Below are 25,521 nucleotides of genomic sequence, written 5' to 3' on the forward strand. Positions count from 1 at the left end.
AAAATGGGAATGACTCCCCAGGTCATTCCTTTCTTTATGTTTTGTCTAAAAATAGAGTCAGTCCTGCCTAGAATATGGGGCAAGTGTAGTAGAGAACCAGAGAGCAAAGCCGCTCTGGATCAGAGCCCCAGAGATACCGCAGAAATGATGAGCTGCATGCCATTCTAGGAGGTGTCCCTGCAACAACCCCACCCGTTGCTTCCCTCCTCCCCAACCCTCCTGGACTACCATGGCAGTGTCCCCCCATTTGTGTGATGAAGTAATAAAGAAGGCAGGAATAAGAAACACTGACTTTTTAGTGAGATAAAATGAGGAGGAGGAAGCCTCCAGCTGCTATGATAGTCCAGGCAGGACACTAAAGGGTGGCGAGGGAGAGAAGCCCAGCGTCCCGCTGCTATGATAGTCCAGGCAGTACAGAATCTGTTCTTTAGACATGAAAGGGGGGAGCTGATAGAGCTCAGCCTCCAGTTGCTATGATGAAGACGGTTACCAGCCGTTCTGTACCATCTGCCGGGGATGGCCAGGAGTCATTCCCATTTTTACCCAGGCGCCCCCGGCCGACCTCACTGAGGCCAGCCAGAAGCACTCACGGGCTGATGATGACGATGGATAGCAGTGATATTGTACCATCTGCCACCAGGAAGCGGATGCTGGTGTTCAGCACTGCAGCACCCTGTCTACCAGCAGCATGCAGTAGACACAGGGTGACAAAGGCGAGAAACGTTTTTTTCCCCTTTTCTTTCCGGGGGGTGGGGAGAGAAGGGTATAAATTGACGACATACCCTGAAACACCCGGGAAAATGTTTTTGACCCTTCAGGCATTGGGAGCTCAGCCAAGAATGCAAATGCTTTTCAGGGACTGTGGGATAGCAGGAGTCCTCAGTACCCCCTCCCTCCCTCCATGAGCGTCCATTTGATTCTTTGGCTTTCCGTTACGCTTGTCACACAGCACTGTGCTGTGGACTCTGTATCATAGCCTAGAGATTTTTTCAAATGCTTTGTCATTTCGTCTTCTGTAACGGAGCTCTGATAGAACAGATTTGTCTCCCCATACAGCGATCAGATCCAGTATCTCCCGTACGGTCCATGCTGGAAAGCTTTTTGGATTTGGGACCGCATTACCACCCGTGCTGATCAGAGCTCCACGCTGGGCAAACAGGAAATGAAATTCAAAAGTTCGCGGGGCCTTTCCTGTCTACCTGGCCAGTGCATTCGAGTTCAGATTGCTTTCCAGAGCGGTCAATGGTGCACTGTGGGATACCGCTCAGAAGCCAATACCGTCGATTTGTGGCCACACTAACCCTAATCCGACATGGCAATACCGATTTCAGCGCTACTCCTCTCGTCGGGGAGGAGTACAGAAACCGGTTTAAAGAGCCCTTTATATCGATATAAAGGACCTCGTTGTGTGGACGGGTTAAATCAGTTTAACGCTGCTAAATTCAGTTTAAACGCGTAGTGTAGACCAGACCATAGTACCTTTCCTAGATCTGAAGAAGAGCTGTGTGTAGCTCATAAGGTTGTTTCTCTCACCAAGAAAAGATTAAGTCACCCATCATGTCTCATCATTTATTTTTTCTGAAGGATATCAGCAAAATACAGTAAATGCAGCTCACTGCATTCTAAATGACTGACAGAAGAGATGACTATTTTAATTAAATATTTAAAATGTTTGTCAAAAAGTCTTTTTGGAAGTCACTGTCATTAACATTTATTATCTGTCTGCTTTTAGTAGATGAAATACAATACCTTCTTATAATAATCTCAACTGATTACTTACATTTCAAATTAAAACACTTGATCAGCAATATTTTCAGGATGTGTGGACTATACACGAAAATGTTATAAGAAAAATTGCAAAAATGTTAAATTTTACAGTTCAAGTGAGAAATTAAACAGCCATAAGAAGCTTTGTGGAAATAGGTGCCACTTGTTTAGCTATCTAATGGACAGAATGTTTCTTTTAAAATCATCTGAAAGGAGCAGCAGGACAACAAACAGAAGATTGAAATTCCTAATAATGAAATACTTCATTCTGGCAATGACTGATACAGTCAATAGTCCTGAAGTGAAAACTCTTCTATTAACTGTGTTAATGATTTATCTGGTTGTAAATGAGAGGTCAGATTGATATGAGGTTAACTGAGGTCAACCACCTCTCTCTGAACACGGCTAAGGCACAATACTACTTTCTCTCAAATCCAAACAAAACAAAAGTAAAAAAGCCACCACAATTTAGTTTTCATATGCCATAAAATAATCTGAATCTGACTAAAAAAATTAAATACTTCACATTCTATTCATTTACAAATTGATTAAGTCAATGGTTCTCAATCTTTTCAGAGTAGTGTACCTCTTTCAGGAGACTGATTTGTCTTGTTGATTACCTCAAACTTCACTTCACTTAAAAACTACTTGCTTACAAAATCAGACAACAAATACAAAGTATTACTTTCTCATTTATATAATATAATTCTAAAATCAATTGCGACTCCAGAGTAAGAAACACTGATATAGTACAGTATACAGAGCAGTATAAACATGTCATTGTCTGTATGAAATTTTAGTTTGTATTGACTTACTAGTGCTTTTCATGTAGCCTATTGTAAAACTAGGCAAATATCTATATGAGTTGACATACTCCCAGGAAGACCTCGGTATAATGCTAGAGGTACGTGTACCCTGTCTGACAACCACTGGATTAAGTCAATGGACTAGCATATTAAAAAAATGCAATCACATCTATTCCCTAAGATTTTGTACAGCCTGAACCTACAGTTATTATCCTTGCACTTATTCCCCACCTCTGCCAAATTACTCTAATAAAATATATCAACTATACCTTGACATTCTCCATGTGATTTATGCTAAAATAAACCCTGACCCAAACACAGGACACTTTAAATATCTTAGAGACACTATCAATGTTTAAAAAAAAAAAAAGATTAAATTAAAAAAAACAAACCTAACTTCTCTCTGGATTTTTTTAGCCTACTATTGGTACAAGCAACACCTAAAACTACTGTAAGAAAGATCAGATTTTTCCCTCTATTATCTCGTTTACTCTGCATGTCATTACAATTTTTATCAGGGTGGATACAAATCAATGATTTTTAAAAACAGATTTTTTTTAATTTAAATCGAGTTTTTTGATAAAATGGTTTTTGAGGGAAAAACCTATCTAAAGACTTTTAATTAAGATACATTATAGCTCAAAGATATCCCATAATGGAATAGGAATTATAAAATCTAATTCCATAGTATGAGACAATATATTCATGCAATGTTTAAGAAAAGTTTTGTAAATGAGCTCCAATTGTTCATGGATCAGGGACCCAAATTTATGGGGTTCCAGGGGCTTCTGTATAGATTTAGGTTAAATCTTTCTATCTACCCAATGGGATTCAGTGCTCAGTCTAGAAGATATCATTAGAGATGCTTAGTTTTGCAGTTCTCAAAATGTGGATTTGTGCCTCCAGAGATAACATGCTTGTTAACAGCAAAAATGTTTTAAATAAATAAATAATATCTAGAGGTGAAGCCTGAAGCCTATTTCTGTAGCCTTGAACAAAATGCAGGGAAATAGCTGTTTTATTGCTGACGCTGTTGAAGTTTGGAAGAGACTGAGTGAGATCTTAAAAAGATAAATATGCAATCACAGAGTTAAATTACAAGCATTAAAAAAAAGCAAATGGGACAAGCACTATCAAATTTTCTTGCAAATATTCTCAATACTCAGTAACAGGGTCAAACCGTAAATGCTGAAGAAGAGGAGTTGGCTATGACATGGACATCCAGCAATCATCCCTCCATAATGCCAACTATAATACATTTCAGACCTAAGGGTGAACTATTCAAGAAATGTGTTTGCTGGTGATGTTTTAAAGAAAGTCACACCAGTGAACTGGGGGGAAGTCACTTAAGCACTTGGATTCAGAGACTGTTGAAGTGATCATCTCACTTTTAACAGAAGTAGCTTCTTCAGTTGGTGTAGAAAGAAGATTTTCTTCCTTTGGACTAATTCATTCCAAATTGAGAAATCATTTGGGAACTGAAAAAGCAGGGAAGCTTTTCTTTTCCAGATTATGAACAAACAGGAAACTGAAGGTGAAGACGAGTGAATTAGCTGCAGAAGCCATTATTTTAAGTTTCTCATGTTGATGTGGCTGAAATAGTTGATTTAATTTTTTTAAAATATTTCATTTAATTATATTAGTGGAAAACAATTTAATAAAAACAAACCTGATTTTAAAAACTTGAATGTTTAATTAAATTCAAAAATTCATATGCTTATTTAGTTAAAATATTATGTTTGCTGTTGAAGAAAAAAAATCCAGAATATATAATGTTGTTTTAGTTAAATAAAACAATTTAAATATCTGTCTGGTGATGTTCTCCTCCTAATACATCATGGCAAGAAAATCCTCCAAACATTAATGATTAACCTGTTCAATTGGAGATACCTCACCTCCCAATGACTTCATAAATGTCTGCTTCAATTACCTTGTGTAAATGAAATAACCAAACACTCATTTATTTGCTGATATAGCTGTAAAACTAACCTGAAAAGTTTTCAAAATAAATCACTTTGAAAATGTATAGTGTTTACCTGCTAAAAATGAAACCTACATCGATCTGAGTTGTGAAGAATATGTACTAAGGTTATAACAACCAACAAGAATGCACTTTTATGTAGAAATCGATGATTAAATCGAGTCTTCCTGACTAGTGATTTAAATCAATTTGACTGAAATCAAATTCACCTTGATTTTTATATATAGTAATTTTCACTGTGTATTCAGTCAGTCATTTCCCAGTTTTGTATGTTTGTGGGTCTCTCTCTCTCTAAAAGCAGAGAGAAACAGGAAAAAAAGAAAATGTGAATGTAAAACCATAAAATTTGGGGGAGAGACTAAGGCCATGGCTACACTTACAGTTTTGCAGCGCTGGTAGTTACAGCTGTGTTCGTACAGCTGTGTAGGGCCAGCGCTGCAGTGTGGCCACACTGACAGCTACCAGCGCTGCAGTGTGGCCACATTTGCAGCACTTCCAGCGCTGTTGGGAGTGGTGCATTGTGGGCAGCTATCCCACAGAGCACCTCGTCCCATTTTGGCGCTGTGGCTTGTGGGAAGGGGAAGGAAGTGTGTGGGTCTTTCCGCTTCCTGTTCCAACGCCCCGTGGTGCTTTGCTACACATTCCGAGCAGTTTGGCGGCATTGTGAGTCTGCAGCGCGATTTCTGTTACAAATGGAGCCTGAGCTGCTGAGGACCTTGCTGATGAATGTTGCCAGCACATCACGCATGGCAGTGGAGCTATTCCTTCAGCTGCAAAGTGACAGTGAGGAGTCAGACGATGATATTGAAACGCCTGACACTCAAGACACTCAATAGCTTGTGGCAGTAACAGACATGCTCAGCACTGTGGAACGGCGCCTTTGGGCTCAGGAAACCAGCACTCAGTGGAGGGATCACATCGTCCTGCAAGCCTGGGATGACGAGCAGTGGCTGCAGAACTTTCGGATGAGAAAAGCCACTTTCATGGGACTGTGTGCTGAGCTCGCCCCTACCCTGCGGCGCAGGGACACGAGATTGAGAGCTGCCCTGCCAGTGGAGAAGCGGGTGGATATTGCAATCTGGAAGCTGGCAACTCCAGACAGCTACCGATCGGTGGCAAACCAGTTTGAAGTGGGAAAGTCCACCGTTGGAATGGTGCCGATGCAAGTTTGCACAGCCATTAATCGCACCCTGCTAAGAAGAACTGTGACTCTGGGGAACGTGCAGGACATTGTGGATGGCTTTGCAGAAATGAGTTTCCCTAACTGTGGAGGGGCAATAGATGGGACGCATATTCCTATTCTGTCACCACCCCACCTGGCATCAGAGTACGTTAATCGCAAGGGGTATTTCTCCGTGGTTCTGCAAGCGCTTGTGGATCACCGTGGGCGTTTCACTGACATTTACTCAGGATGGCCTGGAAAGGTGCATGATGCACGCATCTTTCGGAACAGTGCCCTGTTCAGGAAGCTGAGGGTCGGGACTTTTTTCCCAGACCACAAGATCACAGTAGGGGACGTCGAAATGTCCACTGTGATCCTTGGAGACCCCGCTTACCCCTTAATGCCTTGGCTCATGAAACTGTATACATGGAAGCTTGACAGGAGCAAGGAACGGTTCAACTACAGGCTGAGCCGGTGCAGAATGACTGTGGAGTGTGCTTTTGGCCGTTTGAAAGCCCCGCTGGAGGTGTCTTTATGGGAAGCTAGATTTGGGGGAAAGCAGCATCTCCGTTGTTATATCCGCGTGCTGTACCCTCCATAATATTTGTGAAGGGAAGGGTGAAAGATTCAGTGAGGAATGGACCTCCGAGGTTCGACGCCTAGAGGATGAATTTGCACAGCCAGAGAGCAGGGCTACTAGAGAGGCCCAGGAAAGGGCTTCAAGGATTAGGGATGCCTTAAGGGAGCAATTTGACGCTGAGAGCCAACAGTAATGTTTGGTGCCTTTGCTGTGCTCCTTTCTACCTTGGGGTACAGTATTTACCACTTCCTGCAATAATAAAAAGTATTGTAAAAGCCATAAAATCCTTTATTCAAAGTACAGTACATAAAAGGCCAGGGGCGTTAGGGTGGTGGACTGTACATTCAGAGGTTTGAATATGTCCTGTTTGGATTACTGTTCAATGTCTGCTGCACTTCAGGATCACTATGCTGCAGAGTAATGGGGGTGGAGTGCACAGGGTAAGAATTGTAGTTATCAGGGCTGGTAGGTGATCGTACAGGTGTTGGGGGCAGCTGGGGGTAATAAGAAACTGGCTGCTGGAGAAAGGTGTTTTGTGCAAATACTGGGGAACAAGAAAGAGAGCTTTGGGAGGGGTGTGGGTTACCACGGTACAGATCTGCCTGCATGGCTACGAGAGACTCGAAAGAGTCAGTTTGGCGAGCCAGGAGGCTTATGTGCTTTGAGGTTTTTTTGGTAGCCAATTCCTTTCTCCTGCTTTGTGTTTGCCTCCACTCATACATTTTCTCTCTCCATTCCTGTGTCTTCCTACTTTCTCTGTTGTAGTGATTCATAACTGCTTTGATCAACTCTTTTGATTTTCGTGGATTTTTTCTCAAGTTCTGCAACCGACGTGAGGCCGGTGATCCGGCTGCATTAGTCAAGGTCACTAAAAAAAACATAGATAGAAACATGTAATACACAGAGGCTACATTGTTTATTATCACACAGTGAAGGAGTTTGTAGACTTTTTGTAGCATCATTCCCACATACCTAACATAACACAGAGAGGCCAGGGAAGCAAAGGCATGGCGAGCAAAGGGGTGAGTGTTTCTTCCCCGACTTAACCTGGGAGGGGGAACTGACTGATGGCTCACTGGGGTTTATCTGCACTGGGTACAGGAGGTAGCTGGTGGCCTGCACAGGGGACAGTAGGGAATATGAAGGTGGCAAGCTGCTGGCGGGGGGGGGGAGGCGGTCCACGGAACTGCCGGCCTGCTGGTGGTGGGGGGGAACGCACCGCAGGGCTGGCTGCCTGCTGGAAAGGGGGTGGGGGAGACCGGAGCGCACCGCGGGGCTGGCTGCCTGCTGGAAAGGGGGTGGGGGGGGAGGAGACCGGAGCGCACCGCGGGGCTGGCTGCCTGCTGGAAAGGGGGGGGGGGGAGACCGGAGCGCACCGCGGGGCTGGCTGCCTCCTGGAAAGGGGGGGGGGGAGACCGGAACGCACCGCGGGGCTGCGGGGGGGACCGCGAACCTGGCGCCCTGCACTCAAGTATCCCTAAATTCTCAACAGGGTTTCCTACTGCCAGATATATCACTGCTGCATGTTACCTGGGAAGAGAGGGAGGGTCTTCTACAGCAATGTGAATTCCGCCCTGGCCCCTATGCAGCTTGCCTGTGTGCAGCCATGGTACCCCCACCCCTCGCTGCACAGTGGATCGGACGAGTTAGCCTGACCGGGACAAGGACCACGGTGGCTCTCCCTATGAACTTGCAAAAGCACATTGCCCACGCTCTGGCTGCAACTTTTCAAGAGATTACCGAGGCAGATTACAGAGACTTGATAGAGCAAATCATTGGGCTATTCCACGTTTAGGCATGCATGCAGGCAGCCATAACCCAAACCATCCTCTCCCAAAACATAAAAATATGCTTACCCCGAGCACGCTCCTCAGCTTCTTCCTCACCAGCAACTTCCAGCTGCTGCGACTGGCTAGCCTCCTCCTGGCTTGAGAAGAGCTCCTGGCTGCATGCCTCCTGGGACTCCGGGGTGTCTTCCTCCACCACAGCAGCCTGACTCTTGGCTTCCTCTACACCCTCCCCCACTTCTCCCTGCTCTGAACTCTCCACCGTGCTCCTAGGATTGGCAGTGGGGTCACACCCAAGTATGGCATCCAGCTCCTTGTAAAAACGGCAGGTCGTGGGGGCAGCTCCTGAGCGGCGATTTCCCTCACGGGCTTTGCAGTAAGCACTGTGCAGCTCCTTAATTTTTACCCTGCACTGCAACGCGTCCCGTTCATGGCCCCTTCTCAGCAAGGACTGTGATATCTGCCCATAGATATCATAATTTCTCCGGCTGGAGCGCAGCTGTGCTTGCGCAGCTTCCTCATCCCAAACACTGATGAGGTCCTGCAGCTCGGAACTGTTCCATGCTGGGGCTCGTCTGGGGCGTGGAGGCATGGTCGCTGATTGATTGATTGCACTCCACACCTGGCTGAGCAAACAGGAAGGGGATTTTTAAAATTCCCGGGGCATTTAAAGGTGGGGTCAGCTGAGCCCAGGGCAGTGGAGTGTGCATGATTACCAGAGAGGCTTAAAAGGTATGCTGGGATACCTCCTTATACCCCAGAGGTCAATAAAAGCGCTGGTGGGCGTCCACACTTGCTGACCAGCGCTGGATCACCAGCGCTGGAATCCCTACACCCGAGGCTCGACCGGGTGTACAGCCAGCGCTGCAACCAGGAAGTTGCAGCGCTGGCCGTGCTTTGCAAGTGTGGCCACATCCTAAGTTGCAGCGCTGTAACCCCCTCACCAGCGCTGCAACTCCCTAGTGTAGCCATGGCCTAAGAAGCAGGAATAGTACCACTTTTAACTCATTTCCTGAAATTCCTTGATTATGTTCCTTTAAAAGACTCATCAGTTTTCTTCTTTCTCTCTCTCAAAGCCACACTGGAAACCATGCTTTCTTTTTTAAAAAGATCACATTTGAACTTTCTGGACTCGTCTTCAAATTCCTGGTTTAGATAGTTACTAGAATGGTGTTGCTCTAACAACATCAGAAGGAAGCACTCAGAGCAACGCATTCACACTCCTGGAGTGGGAAGGTTGGTTCAAGTTATTGCAAGATAGAATAACTGGCTTTCTAGTAAAATAACCAATCGCTACAGCTTAAAAAAAAAAAAAAGGTAGAGGATGGAGACAGTTCCCCAACTCAGGATGCTTCTGCAGCAATAGCCAACAACCTGCTACATACCATAGCTTACCCTTCATCACTCAGACTCTCTTAACTTCAGCACCCTACAACTTTTGATGTTTCATGTGCCTGAGCAAACTTAAGATTCTTTCTTCCTGTTACCCCCATGCTGAAGGCTAAGGCCTTGTCTACACTGCTACTTTGTAGCGCTGCAATCTTTCGCATTCAGGGGTGTGAAAAAATCACCTCCCTGAGCGCTGCAAATTTCAGCACTGTAAAGTGGCAGTGTAGACAGTGTACCAGTGCTGGGAGACCCGCTTCCAGGGCTAATAGCTACTCCCCTTGCGGGGGTGGATTTTTTTATTTTTTTTTACAGCAGTGGGAGAGTGCTCTTCAAGTGCTGGTGTTACGACTACACAGCCATGTTAAAGCACTGCCATCAGCGCTTTAACATTGCTAGTGAAGATACACTCTTATTACACAGAGGAACACCACTGTAGCACATTGCTGCTAATTAGATATTAGCCTGGAACTTGGCCCTTCAGTTCACAAGTGCTTGTCTGATCCTCCATTTTCTTTCAAGGTTTTGTTTTGAGCATGAGACTTATCAAAGACCATTTCTGCACAGTACTTTTCACAATAAACATCCAACTTTTGTCCAAGACAAATTATACTTTAACCTATAAAGTTGGTATGTATGCAGGATCACCAAGAAATATTTACAAACATTAAATATTAGCTAAGAAATGTTCAAGGAAAAAACTACTTTCAGTACTGTAAATAATTATGCTCTGAACATTGTGTGTCATGTTACAGTTTTGTCCTAGCTCCCTAAGCAAACCCAGCAGGAGCACTCCTAGCATCTTACAACTTCTGCTGAGGTGCAGCAGCCTAAGCCTGGCCTACACGACAAACTTCGGTTAACATAAGCTGCATTAACACGATATAATAATGTGTTGTGACAAAGTTCCTCCTCTACCTTGGTGGGTCCTGCGCTTACTGGCAGATTTGCTCACCTCAGTGATCTTCCCCACAGTCTGGATCAACTCCTCCTGTGTCTAATCAGGAGTTGGGAGGTTTGGGGGGAACCCAGGCCTGCCCTCTACTCCAGGTTCCAGCCCAGGGCCCTGTGGACTGCAGCTGTCTATAGTGCCTCCTGTAACAGCTGCATGACAGCTACGCCTCCCTGGGGTACTTCCCCATGGCCTCCTCCAAACACCTTTTTTATCTTCACCACAGGATCTTCCTCCTGGTGTCTGATAATGCTTGTACTCCTTAGTCCTCCAGCAGCACACCCTCTCACTCTCAGCTCCTTGCGCCTCTTGCTCCCAGCTCCTCACACGCACTTCCTCTTCTCCAGCTCCCCCTCACCTGACTGGAGTGAGCTCCTTTTTAAACCCAGGTGCCTTGATTGGCTGCAGGTGTTCTAATCAGCCTGTCTGCCTTAATTGGTTCTAGCAGGTTCCTGATTACTCTAGTGCAGCCCCTACTCTGGTCACTCAGGGAACAGAAAACTACTCATCCAGTGACCAGTATATTTGCCCTCTACCAGATTCCTATACCCCACTGGTCTGGATCTGTCACAGTGTCTATACTACTGAGTCCCTTCTGCTGACCTAAGTGGCCTGTAAAGTCGAATTCTGCACTCCACCTCCATGAGAGGTGTAGCACTTGATGGACCCCAAACATGCCCTCTCCCACATATCCACCCAAAGGTGCTTCTCTTCTGGTTTACCATTTCAAATGGCTACACAGTAGGTGTAACACATGAAATGCACAGATACTTTGCATGGCATTCTAAAATCATTGCTCTTTACTTAATCACATGAGAAATACAGATGCATACAAAAAAATAAACCATACATTAATCTCCCTGTCTTGGTTATCTCACCACTGCAGAGCATTCTTTGGGTTGGGATCAGAGTCCTTCTAGCTGCAGCGCATAGCCTGTTTTTTGAAACATGGAGCCATCCCTCCTCAACTCACCTTTTCTGACCTTGAACTTACCATCCCCTTCCATTCTCCTGTCCAAAACTTCCTGTCTCTCTCTCTAGTTTGTATGACACACCAGCAATACCTCTGTTTCTTTAGTCTACTTGGGGAATGTCCACTCTCACTGCTTTCTCTCTCCTTTCAGGTAAGAGGAGAAAACATCTTCTCCCAGCTTGAGCAAACCCACTATCCTAAGTATCAGAGGGGTAGCCGGGTCAGTCTGGATCTGTAAAAGCATGTGTCAGATATTAGGAATGGCAATATTCGAAAACCTGTAGAACACTTCAATCTCCCTGGACACACAATAGCAGATTTTAAAAGGTAGCCATCCTGCAGCAAAAAAACTTCAGGACCAGACTTCAAAGAGAAACTGCCGAGCTTCAGCTTATCTGCAAATTTGACACCATCAGCTCAGGATTAAACAAAGACTGTGAATGGCTAGCCAACGACAAAAGCAGTTTCTCCTCTCTTGGTGTTCACACCTCAACTGTTAGAAGAGGGCTTCATTCTCCCTGATTGAAACTAACCTCGTTATCTCTAGCCTGATTCTTCCTTGCATATTTATACCTGCCTCTGGAAATTTCCATACATTCATCCAACGAAGTGTGTATTCACTCAAGAAAGCTCATGCTCTAATACATCTGTTAGTTTACAATGTGCCACAGGACTCTTTGCCACTATCCTAAGGTGTTTCATATTGAATAGATGCCTGCTGAGTTCTAGCAACTCAAAATGTCCCGGACAAAGAGGTAAATGCTCAAAGACTTGCCAGCAATGGTGGATAGAGAGAGGCCTTTCATGATACAGCAAATTCTCAACATGAACCAGAATTTCTAAATTGTACAAACTCCTCCAAAACTGCCACAGAAGTATGACCTAATTCAAGTAGGATTATTTGGCATTATTTTTGGTAGAAACTCAGGGTGTGGCCTACTAGGTCATTGTCAGAACAGAAATAGTATAAAGGGGATCCACCATAAGAGCTGTCTCCCCAACCCTCACAGATGATGTGACTGCCACAAGAAAGGAATACTTCAAAGACTGGTGAGAGAGAGAACATAATTCCATGGGCTCTAATGCTGGATCCGTGAGACATGCCAGAACATTTTAGTCCCAGTGTGGAGGTTGGTTCTCATATAGATGGAAAAACCCTCAGCAAACCCTTAAGTGGGAAAGAGAAACACAAAAGATTGTATACATCTCTAAAGGTGGACGGTAAGCACTAAGAGCGGCAAAGTGCACCTTACAGAACCAAATGAAAGCCCCAAGTTCTTTTAGAGAGGGTAGCAGTACAAAATTGCAGGAAACAAAGCCTCAAGAGGCTGAAGTTGATGGTTCACCCAAGCTGAAAATCTTCTCCACTTAGCAGCATACATTTTCATGCTGGTGTCTTCTCCTATATTATTTAGGATGTTCTGTAAAGTAATTGAACACAACTTGCTGTGGGCTGAGCTTGTATTTGTCTGTCTGTTTGAAGGACTGTGTGCTGTGGCTGGCAGTTGGAAACTGTGAGCTTCTAAACAGTTTGAAATCTAGAGGCCTCTGATTTAAACAAAAACCCTATCATTAATGTAGGTAGCTGTTGAAGAGAATGCAGGCAGAAGCCCAGCAGCAGAGTGGGGGCTATCCTGTTTATTGCACTCAGTGTTGCATGTATGATTACCTGCCCTGTGGGCGGGTGGTGTATGTGTGCATTCGGGGCAAGGAGCTCCTGGCCCTCAGAGACCGTGTACGGGCTTTGGAGGCCAGGGCGGCAGAACTGGAGGAGCTAAGGAAAGCAAAGAGATATGTTGATGAGGCTTTCCGGGACACCGTAGATTTGTCCCACCTCCCGTCAGACAGCCCCTGCACTGTTAAGGAGGATGAAAGGCTCAGGGAAGGAGAGCAGTCAATGGGAGCAGAGGGAAACCTTCCCATAGTTGGGACCCTCCTTCCAGATGACGTTGGGGTATCCTCTCGCACTGAGGTTACCTCTCTAGAGGAGGGAACTCCAGTCATTAGGAAAAGGCAGGTGTTAGTAATTGGAGATGCGATCATTAAAAACATAGGTAGCTGGGTTTGTGGTGACTGGGAGAACCGTATGGTGACTTGCCTGCCTGGTGCGAAGGCTGCAGATCTCGAGGCATCTAGACAGACTTATGTGTAGAGCTGGGGAGGAGCTGGTGGTTGTAATACATGTAGGTACCAAGGACATGGGAAAGGGTAGGCGAAACGTTCTGGAGGCCAAGTTTAGGCTGCTAGGAAAGAGTGAAATCCAAGACTTCTACAATAGCATTCTCAGAAACGCTTACAGTTCCACATACAGGGCCAGGTAGGCAGGCAGTGCTTCAGAGTCTCAACACGTGGATGAGATGATGGTGTAGAGAGGAAGGGTTTAGATTTATCAGGAACTGGGGAAACTTTTGCGATAGGGGGAACCTATAAAGGAAGGATGGGCTCCACCTAAACCAAAATGGATCCAGACTGCTGGCACTTAACATTAAAAAGGTTGCAGAGCAGTTTTTAAACTAAGAGATGGGAGAAAGCTAATTGCTGCAGCAGAGCACGTGGATCAGACAGAAATTTCTCTTAAAGAGTCTATTGATAGAGATTCTCTAGGTTTTAGTCAGGAAGAGAGGATGAAAGAGGATAAAGTATGGGCCAGATCAGATGAGAAACATTTACATAAAAAAGAATCTGACACACCAGAAAAGGGCAGACAAACAGTAACAAGTTTTTGAAGTGCTTGTACACAAATGCTAGAACTCTAAAGAATAACATGGGTGAACTAGAGTGCCTCATGTTAAAGGAGGATATTGATATAACAGGCATCACATAAACATGGTGGAGTGAGGACAATCAATGGGACACAATCATTCCAGAATATAAAATATATCGGAAGGACAGAACAGGTCATGGGGGGGGGCAGGGAGTGGCACTATATGTGAAAGAAAATGTAGAATCAAAAGAAGTCAAAATCTTAAATGAATCCACATGTTCCACTGAATCTCTATGGAAAGTAATTCCATGCTCTAATAAGAATATAACAGTATGGATCTATTATCGACCACCTGACCAGGACTGTGATAGTGACGATGAAATGCTAAGGGAGATTAGGGAGGCTATCAAAATAAAGAACACAATAATAGTGGAGGATTTCAATTATCCCTATATTGACTGGGTACACGCCACCTCAGGACAAAATGCAGAAACAAAATTTCTCGACCTTTGAATGACTGCTTTTTGGAGCAGCTAGTACAGGAACCCACAAGAGGTGAGACAATTCTCGATTTAGTTCTTAGTGCAGTGCAGGATCTGGTCCAAGAGATAACTATAACAGGGCCACTTGGAAATAGTGACCATAGTATAACATTTAATATTCCTGTGATGGGAGGAACACCTCAACAGTGCGTAGGGAGGGTCAGGGCAGAGGGATGGGGCTGTGGGGATGCAGAGCAGAAGGCTGGTTGTGTGTTGGGGTGGGTGGAGTTCAGGGCAGAAGGCTGGGGGGGCATGGGGGCTGCAGGGCAGAGGGCTGCGGGTGTGGGGGGGTTCAAGGGTCAGGGCAGAGGGCCGGGGGGTATGGGGGCTGCAGGGCAGAAAGCTGAGTGTGTGTGGGGGTTCGGGCAGAAGGCTGGGTGTGTGGGGGGGTTCAAGGGTCAGGGCAGAGGGCTCGGGGGTATGGGGGATGCAGGGCAGAATGCTGATTGTGTGGGGGGGTCAGGGAAGAGGGCTGGGGGACATGGGAGGTGTAGGACAGAAGACAGTGTGTGGGGGGGTCAGGGAAGAGGGCTGGGGGACATGGGAGGTGTAGGACAGAAGACAGTGTGTGGGGGGGATCAGAGCAGAGGGCTGGGGTGCTCGGCTCGTAGGGGTGCTCCCAGCCCCCTGCCCTGAGCGGCTCATGGCAGGGAGCTGGAAGAGATATGCCTGTTCCAACCCCTTCCCCAAGGCTCCATCCCTACCATTCTCTGTCCTCCCTAGGGGACTGCCTGCATACTGTTGCTCTTCCCCCCTCCCCCTCGCTAGGGCCATCAGCTGATTGGCACAGGGAAGGAGAGAGGGCGGGGCAGGAAAGCACCACTCTGGGGGAAGAAGCGAGGGAGAGGGAAGCTTGGTTGCCGCAGAACCAAGCTTCTGCCTCCTGCCCCACCAGGGAAGAGCGGTGAGCGGGGGGGGGGGGGGGGGGGGGGGGGGGGGGGGGCGCTAAGTGGGGCTGGGGGCCAGGACTCAGCAGGCGGCTGCATGCCGCTCAAAATCGGCTCGCGTGCCATGTTTGGCAAGCATGTCGCAGGTTGTCAACCCCTGGAATAGTGGGATCCCTGGATGATCGAGATACAAAAGGAGCACTTAAAGATGATCAAGTCACTGTGGAGAAACTAAATGAATTGTTTGATTCAGTCTTCACGGTTAAGGATGTTAGGGAGATTCCCAAACCTGAGCCATCCTTAGTAGGTGACAAATCTGAGGAATTGTCACAGATTGAAGTATCACTAGAGGAGGTTTTGGAATTAATTGATAAACTTAAGACTAACAAGTCATCGGGACCAGATGGCATTCACCCAAGAGTTCTGAAAGAACTCAAATGTGAAACTGCGGAACTATTAACTAGGGTTTGTAACCTGTTCTTTAAATCATCTTCTGTACTCAATGACTGGAAGATAGCTAATGTAATGCCAATATTTTAAAAGGGCTCTAGAGGTGATCCCGGCAATTACAGACTGGTAAGTCTAACATCAGTACCGAGCAAATTAGTTGAAACAATAGTAAAATTGTCTGACACATAGAAAAACAAATTGTTGGGCAAAAGTCAACATGGTTTCTGTGAAGGGAAATCATGTCTTACTGATCTATTAGAGTTCTTTGAATGGGTCAACAAACATCTGGACAAGGGGATCCAGTGGACACAGAGTACTTAGATTTCCAAGAAGCCTCTGACAAGGCCCCTCACCTAAGGCTCTTATGTAAATTAAGTTGTCATGAGATAAGAGGGAAGGTCCTTTCATGGATTAAGAACTGGTTAAAAGACAGGGAACAAAGGGTAGGAATAAATGGTAAATTCTCAGAATGGAGAGGGGTAACTAGTGGTATTCCTCAAGGGTCAGTCCTAGGACAAATCCTATTCAACTTATTCATAAATGATCTGGAGAAAGGGGTAAACAGTGAGGTGATAAAGTTGGCAGGTGATACTAAACTGCTCAAGATAGTTAGGACCAAAGCAGACTGTGAAGAACTTCAAAAAGATCTCACAAAACTAAGTGATTGAGCAACAAAATGGCAAATGAAATTTAATGTGGATAAATGTAAAGTAATGTACATTGGAAGAAATAACTCGAACTATACATACCATAAGATGGGGGCTAGTTTAGCCACAACTAAGCAGGAAAGAGATCTTGGAGTCATCATGGATAGTTCTCTGAAGACGTCCATGCAGAGTGCAGTGGCGGTCAAAAAAGCAAACAGGATGTTAGGAATCATTAAAAAAGGGATAAAGAATAAGACGGAGAATATCTTATTGCCTTTATATAAATCCATGGTAAGCCCACATCTTGAATACTGCATACAGATGTGGTCTTCTCATCTCAAAAAAGATACACTGGCATTAGAAAAAGTTCAGAAAGGGGCAACTAAAATGATTAGGGGTTTGGAACGGGTCCCATATGAGGAGAGATTAAAGAGGCTAGGACTTTTCAGCTTGGAAAAGAGGAGACTAAGGGGGGATATGATAGAGGTATATAAAATCATCAGTGGTGTTGAGAAAGTGAATAAGGAAAAGTTATTTACTTGTTCCCATGATAGAAGAACTAGGGGCCACCAAAGGAAACTAATAGGCAGCAGGTTAAAACATATAAAAGGATGTTCTTCTTCATACAATGCAGTCAACCTGTGGAACTCCTTGCCTGAGGAGGTTACGAAGGCTAGGACCATAACAGGGTTTAAAAGAGAACAAGATAAATTCGTGGAGGTTAAGTCCGTTAATGGCTATTAGCCAGGATGGGTAAGAAATGGTGTCCCTAGCTTCTGTTTGTCAGAGGGTGGAAATGGATGACAGGACAGAGATCACTTCACCATTACCTGTTAGGTTTACTTCCTCTGGGACACCTGGTATTAGCCACTGGCCTGGATGAACCTTTGGTCTGACCCAGTATGGCCATTCTTATGTTCTCCCTTTCTGACATCCATCCATATTTGTGAATGAGAACTTTTCCATTACAGGGACAGTTCAATATTTTACTATACTAAAAATCCATAGGAGAGGGGAAGCACATTTCTAATGATGTTCAATACAAAGTCTAGCTGCTCACAATATAAAAATTAATTTTTTGTTCTGTTTAAAATGTAGATTCTTTACTGGAACATTAAGCAAGCATGTCAGGGAAGTCAGCATTTAGTTATGAGATTAATCTGTTAAATAATTTCCTCCCATAACCATCTAATTCCTGGACACAAGCACACGTGCCATTATGTTCTTTTTCCTGCAATCAAGTGCTTCCTCAGTAGCAAAAATGTGATTGATCTTAACAAGAGACGGAAGCCATCTATAATTTATAAAACCTTTCTTTATGAGCTATACAAAATGAAGATGTATATCCCCTCTCTCATATATAGACCTGCTCATCCACATCAGTTTCTTTGTCCAAATATCTATCCCATCTTTTCCTTTAGCCGTTTGCTTAACATATTTTTCAGTCAAAACTGCATATATCTTAGAAAATAATTTTTCTGTTCCACTCTGCTCTTGGGTCAACTCCTTAAATGTGGTTAAAAGTCTAGATAGAGACCTCTTGTATCCAGATTTCACAATAAAACGTTAGACTAGTAGATATAAAAAAATACAGGATTATATTCACATTATTACATACCTCTTAGTATAAATTTCAAATCAGGAAGCACGAACAGCTATTCAAATTGAGTAATCTTAGCTCTTACCCACAATGCATAGTCATGTTCAGATTTCCTAGGGACACATTCCTGATTATTAATGAAATTAGCTGAAGGAGAGAGCCTCAGTGATAGGAATTTAGAAAATTCATCCCAAGCCCCTAAAATGGTCTGGATGAATTACTTTTTATTTGTTGCGACCTGAACTCATTTTTAACCCAACAATCATTACGAATAGCTACATTTGGGCTAGTCTTGTCAGAGTTTTACCTAGTGTTTGGATGCTCTGTCATAAAGCTAATTTATCATATCGTTTAATTGTGGTACATAAAAATAATGAGCCAAGTTAGGGAAAGCTAATATATCCCACTGTGTAGGCTTATACAGAACTTTAGAACTCACCTTTGGCTTTTATGATTCCATATGAAATTTAATAGGGCATCCTGCCATGTTTTTATCTTCATGTCAGGGATACCAACAGGGATGAACTGAAACAAAAATAACTTTCATTTTTACCAAAGCTACCCTGCACCTAGCCAAGGAATTTCATATTTGTTCCATTCTTCCAAATCTTTTATGATTTTATTCCACAGTAGAGCATAATTTGCCTTTAAAATATGTTTCTCCACAATTATTTATTTCTAAAGATTTAAATATATGCAGCTGACAACACTTTACTCTTTTTTGGACCATTAATTCCTAACGTTTCACATTTATCATAGCTTATTTTGACACCTGATACCTGACCACATTCCAAAAGTCAGTTATTGATAATTTTTAATGAGACTTCTGGACTGTGCAAATATAACAACTTACCAGCAACATACAAAGCTATTTTTTCTTCTAATCCAGAAGACATTCTGATGCCCTTTACATAGGGGCTCTCTCTCATATTTATTGCAAATGGCTCCATCGCCAAAGCAAACAACAGAGGGAGATAATGGGGTACCCTGTCTCATACCCCTACACAAATTGAAAGGTGGGGATTGATGATCATTAAGTAATGCAGTCATTCAAGAATGAATATACAGGAATGTCAAGGCTGAATTCCCACTCTGGCGCTTTGAGTGCAAAGGTGGGGGCCTGCAAGGATTCTAAAAATTAATACTGGCCACTCCTGGCTGGTATTAAACTCCCAAGGTCACAGTTTCTCTCCGATGTTCGATGGATAGATGCTGCCACCACTCAAGTGCAAAAAAAAAAAAAACCCTTGGGACTCTGGAAGGCACACTTCAGAATTCCTTCCCGTGGGGGTACCCTCAAGCCCTTTCACCCCCTGTCCGAGGAAGAGCTGAGAAAGAAAAACAAAGGAACTTTGCTGTTGCCCCCAACTAATTAAACAACATATGTACAAACTTCTTAGGACACCAAAAATCCAATCCTGTTATTAAGAAAGGTAAGTTTTATTAAAGAACAAAAAGGAAGAATGTACAACTTAGGCTTTTGCTGGATTTAAAAAACCCACTTACAAAAATTAAGAATAACCTTCCTGAGGTCCAGCTTAAATGTTAAAAGTATAACAAAGCACTTGGGGTTAGCACAGAGGAGTCCACTAGCCAAACAGAAATAAACCTAATTGTGTCTTTCTAAACATTCCTGATCTACTTTCATCTCTGAGTTGTTAAATGAGTAGTTCAAGATATGATCTGATTATTTTCATATCTAGCCTTCAGCTTCTCACAGCATAACTGCTCCCTGTTCCCCTCTTTTCCCGGAGAACACCACCACCACAAAAGGAAGATTTTTCCCCCATTTTAAAAAGTTCTAGCCCTCCCCTTGACTCTTTTGGTTAGGTGCCCATTCCCTTTCCTTTAACTATGCAGGGACTTTTTTTTAACCCTTTACAGGTAAAACAAGCAGAGAACAGTTACCAACAGGGACTTTATAGCTAACTGGTTGGCTGGGTGTCCATAAAAGGGAGCTCCCCCTTCCACTCCACCACCCATTTATCACAAGGGCCAATATGCCCCTACAAAACTGATTTCCAAAACCAAGCCTTACCAAAATTTGTCTGAAATACTCCCACTCCAGCTGCTCAAAGGCGCTCTCAGCATGTGAAAAAAGCAGCACACAGGAAGAATTACTAAAATCAATATTACAAATCATATTCAGAGTTCTGATATTACCAGATTATGCTTGCCTGCAACAAACCCAGATTGGTCCGGGTGAACATATTCGGGCAATATGGCAATCTGTTTGCTATCAATTTGGAACAAATTTCAGTATCCATGTTAAACAAACAGGTTTATATGATACACAATTGGTAAGATCTCTTCTTTCTTTTGGAACAACAATTTTTGCCTCTTTCAAAATACGGAAAAAGCTAGTAGAAGTTTCAGATAAGTCCCTTTTTATAGCAAGTAAGAAGGATGGCTGACTTACCCTGTTTCTTTTTTTATCTGTCTAAAAGCCTAATGTTTTTGTTTAGTATATCTGTTTACTCATTCTTATCTGCTTGTAATAGGTTAATGTGCCCACTTATCTCATTTACATTCTTATGTACTCTTTTAGATCCTGTAGATTAATATCTCCTTTCCAAAACAAAAACTTCTTTAACAAAACTCAAGAGCTCTTTTCTTTTCTTTTTTTTTTTTTTTAAAGGTAGGCTGCTTTATTTATAAGGATCCCCCTCATTACCATCTTTCCAGCATCCTAGAGGATACTTTTATTGATCCCTTCTCCTTATCATTTTCCTCTATACATTTCTGAAAGTTTTCTTTCAGCTCTTGAATTCTCAGGGGGCCAGACAACAAAGTTCTTTTCAAGTGCCAGGTCCTTTGTTCTTCCACTGAATCCCAATCTTTTAATCTAATATATGCAGGGGCATGATCTAACCAAGTTATAATTCCCAGACTGGCTTTTTAGACTAAATACGCCCACGTCCTAGAAACAAAAGTCATATGAATCCTACAAGAAGATCCATGAATAGCTAAATATATATAGTCCCAACATTTGCATTCATCTCCCACCAGACTTCCACCAAATTCTCATTTAAGTGATGCAACAACTTTGCACTTGCTTTTTCTGAATGCTGTGTGTGTATATTCAATCAAAGGTGGGGTTAAGCATCTCTTTAATCCCCCCTCCCACCAAAATAATATCCCTTTCCTTTAAGTTTCCTAAGTCCCTAAAAAAAATGATTAAAAAAGAAGCTTGCCTTTGATTGGCACTATATACATTGGCTGAGGTGAGAAGTCTACCTTTTCAAGGACCCCTTAATTAAAATATATCTGAGTTGTGCTGAAACAATAAAAGGGAAGTGTTTACTAAGATTACTGCCACCCTTTTTCTATTAGGTTGCCCTTGAGACATACATGGTAGTTGTGTCCATGCAGAAAGAGATGATTACTCACCTTGTGCAGTAACGGAGATTCTTTGAGATGTTTGCTCCACTTCTGGTGTGGGTGCATCCCAGAACCACTGATCAGACATTTTCAGTAGCCATGTCCATCTGGATGCATGTGTGCAGTAGTCATCTCGCAGCGGCGTTGGTACCTCATCTAGTACGCATGTGACAAGACCCCTTCTGTTCCTTCTCTACCGTAGAGTCCTTACTGCGAACTCCGAAGTAGAGGGGAGAAGGGTGGTTAGTGGAGCACTCACAAGGAGAAACATCTCAAAGAACCTGTTACTGCACAGATTGAGTAATCTTCTCTTCTTCTTCAAGTGATGTCCCTGTGAGTGCTCCATGTCAGGGGATTGTAAAGCAATGCCCCACTGTGGATAAAGGGGCTTCAGATTTGCTTGGGCAGTTGAAGAGAGCATGGTGAGGCCTATTATAGCATCTGATCTTGAGCTTTGAGTGACTGTGAATTGTTTCTTAACATGTGCACTGAGGCCCAGGTAGCCCATCTGCATATGTCTATTATTGGTATGTTGTTCAACACTACTATTGACATTGCTATTGAGACTGTAGAGTGGGACTGATCCCTTCTGGGGGTTCAGTGTTATTCGTTCGATAACAGAGTTGGATACAGGTAGAGATCCATTTAGATAGTCTCTGTGTGGATATTTGTGCATCCCTTGAAGCATTCTGTTGTGGAAATAAGTCTGGGGGGGACTTCCGGAAAGGCTTGGTTCTGTTTAAATAAAATGCTGTTGTTCACCTGATGGCTAGCATACTTAAGAATCTCTTGTGAGTTCCTGTGTGGTTGGAGTTAAAACGTAGGGAGGTATATGGGTTGGTTTATATGGAAGGATGTTGATATTTTAGGTAAGAATTTCAAGTGTGGTCTCAACATGACCTTGTCTTTAAAGAACATAGTATAAGGGGGTCATCAGCCATAAGAGCCCCTATCTCACTAACTTGTCAAGTGGAGGTGATTGAGACCAAGAATGCAACCTTTCAGGTAAAGTTTCTCTAGATTTGGGTGGAGAGTCTGGCCATTGACCTGTAAGAGGAGATCCGCCCAAAGTGGAAGAGTTTGTGGAGTGCATACCACCACGCCCATCAGGTAAAGGTATCAGGTCTCTCTGGGCCACTGAGATTCTCCGTATGAAGTAGGCCTTGTCAACAAATAATTTGTGCATCACTTGCGGGATCAGTAGGTTCAGTGAGAATGTATACATGAGTGATATGTCTCATATGATAAGAAAAGTATCCATCTGTGATTGAGGTCCCAGTCCCACTCTTGAGCAGAAGAGTAGGCACTTGGGGTTTAGTGATGACTCAAAGAGGTCGACAGGGGGAAGACACTTTGTTGAAATATTGACTGTAGACTCTGTTTATTTCCCATTGGCATTCCTCAGAGAAAATGTCTGCTTAGAGTATCCGCCTTCGTGTTCTGGCATCCTGGAAGGTAACAGTCAGAGACATTTACTGTGTTTTGTATCATTAGTTCCATGGCCTCAGTGCCCAGTGAGTGGGAGCAAGCTCCTCCTTGGCAATTGATATAGAACATACATACTATGTTCTCGGTCATTAGCCAGACTGACTCTTTCTTCACCATTGGTAGGAAATGCCTGCAGGCACTGCATACTTAACATGGCTCTAGTAGATTGACATCTCTAGTAGATGGGGCTCTCCCAGCCCATCAGTATACATTGCGATTATTATTGATCGTGGATCCTGCTGAAAGGAGATCCCAATGCACACATTTTCAGGTTTTGTCCGCCATTGGTGGGACTGTTAGTCTCTTATTTAGGCAGTGTTTACTGGGGATGTATATTGAGCTCTGCCAGCTTTGTAGGCAGCGCATGTGTAATCTTGTGTGTCTTATGAAAAATGTGATGGCCACCATGTGACCTAATAGTTGTAAGCAGGTTTGTGCCAATGTTTGAGGGCTGTTGTTGACTACTGAGATGAAGTTGTTCAGTGTCACGCATCTGTTCCTAGGTAGTGATGTTCTGTCCTGAGTGGAGCCAAGGTGTGCCCCAATGAAGTCCAGTTGTAGGGAACTAGGGTTGATTTTTGTTCATCTGTAACCCTGGGTTCTGCAACAGGGTAATGGTGTTTGCATCATATCTGTTGTTTCTCTCTGAGTCATATCTTTCAGGAGACAGTCATCTAGGACTAGGTGCAGGAAGATCGTTATCGCTTGTTTTCTTAAGTGTGCCACTACTACTTCAAGGGTTTTGGAAAAGACTTGGTGCGATGGACAGGCTGAAAGGTAGTACTCTGTATTGGTAGTAATCACCTCCCACTATGAACTGTAGAAATAGTCTGAGCAGGGTGTATGGTGATATGAAAATATGCATCTTGCAGGTTGAGGGCTGAAAATCAGTTTCCCCTTTCTAGCACTGGTATTAGCATGGCCAGTGTGACCATCTTGAATCTTGAGTTTACACAAATTTGTTAAGCATTCTGAAATCTAAGATGCATCTCTATCCACCATTTTTCTTCTGGGTCAGCAAGTAATGGAAGTAAAAATCCTTCTGTGTTGTGTGGGAACTTGCTCCACGTCATCTAAAACGTAGGAGATGGTTTACTGCCTGTCTTAAGAAGTGCTCGTGAAGAGGGTCCCTGAAGAAGGACTGGGGTGAGATTGGAGAGTGGGAGAGAAAGAGGATGGCATAGCCCAGTCTTACGATCTCCGGTACCCGTTGATCCATTGTAACTGACGCCCAGACATGGTAAAATGGGTGAAGCCAATGGCAAAAGCACTGGTTGAAAGTTGGTACTGCTGCTGTATAGTGGGGATGCCATTCAGACTCTCAATCAAATCTTTAAAACTGTTTAGCAAAAGATGGCTGCAATGCTGAGGCCTGACTTCAGGTGTTCTCAGTCTTTGTGGATGCTGTTTGTTTCTTTGGAGGTTCATACTGTCAACGTTGTGGGCAATGATGTCTCTCTGTGCCTTTGATATGGTAGCTAGCGTTGTCTTCTGGTAAGTGGTGTGTATATGCTTAGCGTATGTAGGGTTACTCGTGAGAACTTCATCGAGTGTAGAACTTCATCTGTTTTGCGGGAGAAGAGGTTTTTTTGCTATCAAAAGGGAGGTTCTCAACTTTTACCTGGAGTTCTTCGGGAATAGCAGAGGATTGGAGCCATGAGGCTCTGAGCAGCACCCTGACAGTGGCTGTTATTCTTGACGCTATATCTGATAAATCCATAGACGCTTGTAATGTCGTTCTGGTGACCAGCTGGCCTTCAGTTATTATGGCCTTGAACTGTGATCATTTCTCCTCTGGCAGGCTGTCAAAGTCTTGCAGTTTGCCACAATTGTCGTGATCTTATTTAGCTAGGAGAGCAGTGTAGTTGGTGACTCGAAATTGCAATGCTGCTGAGGAGTATACTTGGACTGAAAAGGTCAAGCCTTTTGCTGTCTCTGTCCTGAGGGGTGGACCTGTATTAAGGCTGTTTGCCAAGTTGATTAGTGGCTCTGGCCACTTCAGAATTGGGTTGTGGGTGACAGAACAGGAAATCCATCCCATTGTTCCCCCTTTTGCATGTTGGTGGTACCATCACCAGTGTTTGCCAAATAGTCTCCCACAGTTCTATGATGGCATCATTTATCGTGAGAGCTATCTTAGAGAATGGAGACATGTGGAGGATGTATAACAATTATACTGGTTTTCCTGAAACTCCTCCAGTGGGATATTTTGGTTGATGGCTACTCATTTAAATAGTTCTTAGAATTGTTTGAAGTCATCAGCCATGGTAGGGGGTGGTGGCATTACGGCTTCATCTGGGGATGACAATGAATTGTGTGCAGGTGATGTGACCTCTTGGTCTGTGCCTTATCTCCCTTCTTCTGCATCCTCCACTACTTCTGAAGTCTCCTGGCTAGGGAATGGTGAGGGGGTGACCAGATTTTGCTC

At 43.9% G+C, this 25,521-nt stretch overlaps 2 protein-coding genes across 15 annotated transcripts in view; both read right to left on the reverse strand.

Annotated features, from left to right (window-relative positions):
• Positions 1 to 25,521, reverse strand: part of JMJD1C (jumonji domain containing 1C) — a 306,949-nt gene that overhangs the window by 178,904 nt on the left and 102,524 nt on the right. The gene's annotated exons all lie outside the window — the stretch shown is intronic.
• Positions 6,479 to 25,521, reverse strand: part of LOC127053499 (zinc finger and SCAN domain-containing protein 20-like) — a 449,526-nt gene continuing 430,483 nt past the window's right edge. For 2 of the 4 annotated variants that reach the window (XM_050958331.1, XM_050958332.1), the window contains exons 2-3: positions 8,153 to 10,774; positions 6,479 to 7,164 (exon numbers count right to left, since the gene is read on the reverse strand). In XM_050958331.1, the coding sequence (XP_050814288.1) occupies positions 6,641 to 7,164; positions 8,153 to 8,675 (1,047 nt within the window). In that variant the 5' untranslated portion in view covers positions 8,676 to 10,774 and the 3' untranslated portion in view covers positions 6,479 to 6,640. Of the gene's footprint in view, positions 7,165 to 8,152; positions 11,673 to 25,521 lie in introns of all 4 variants that reach the window. The other 2 variants (XM_050958330.1, XM_050958333.1) reach the window with 2 other exon arrangements.

The sequence above is a fragment of the Gopherus flavomarginatus genome, chromosome 6 (genome assembly GCF_025201925.1).
Source record: "Gopherus flavomarginatus isolate rGopFla2 chromosome 6, rGopFla2.mat.asm, whole genome shotgun sequence".
In the NCBI taxonomy this organism is placed as follows: Eukaryota; Metazoa; Chordata; order Testudines; family Testudinidae; genus Gopherus; species Gopherus flavomarginatus.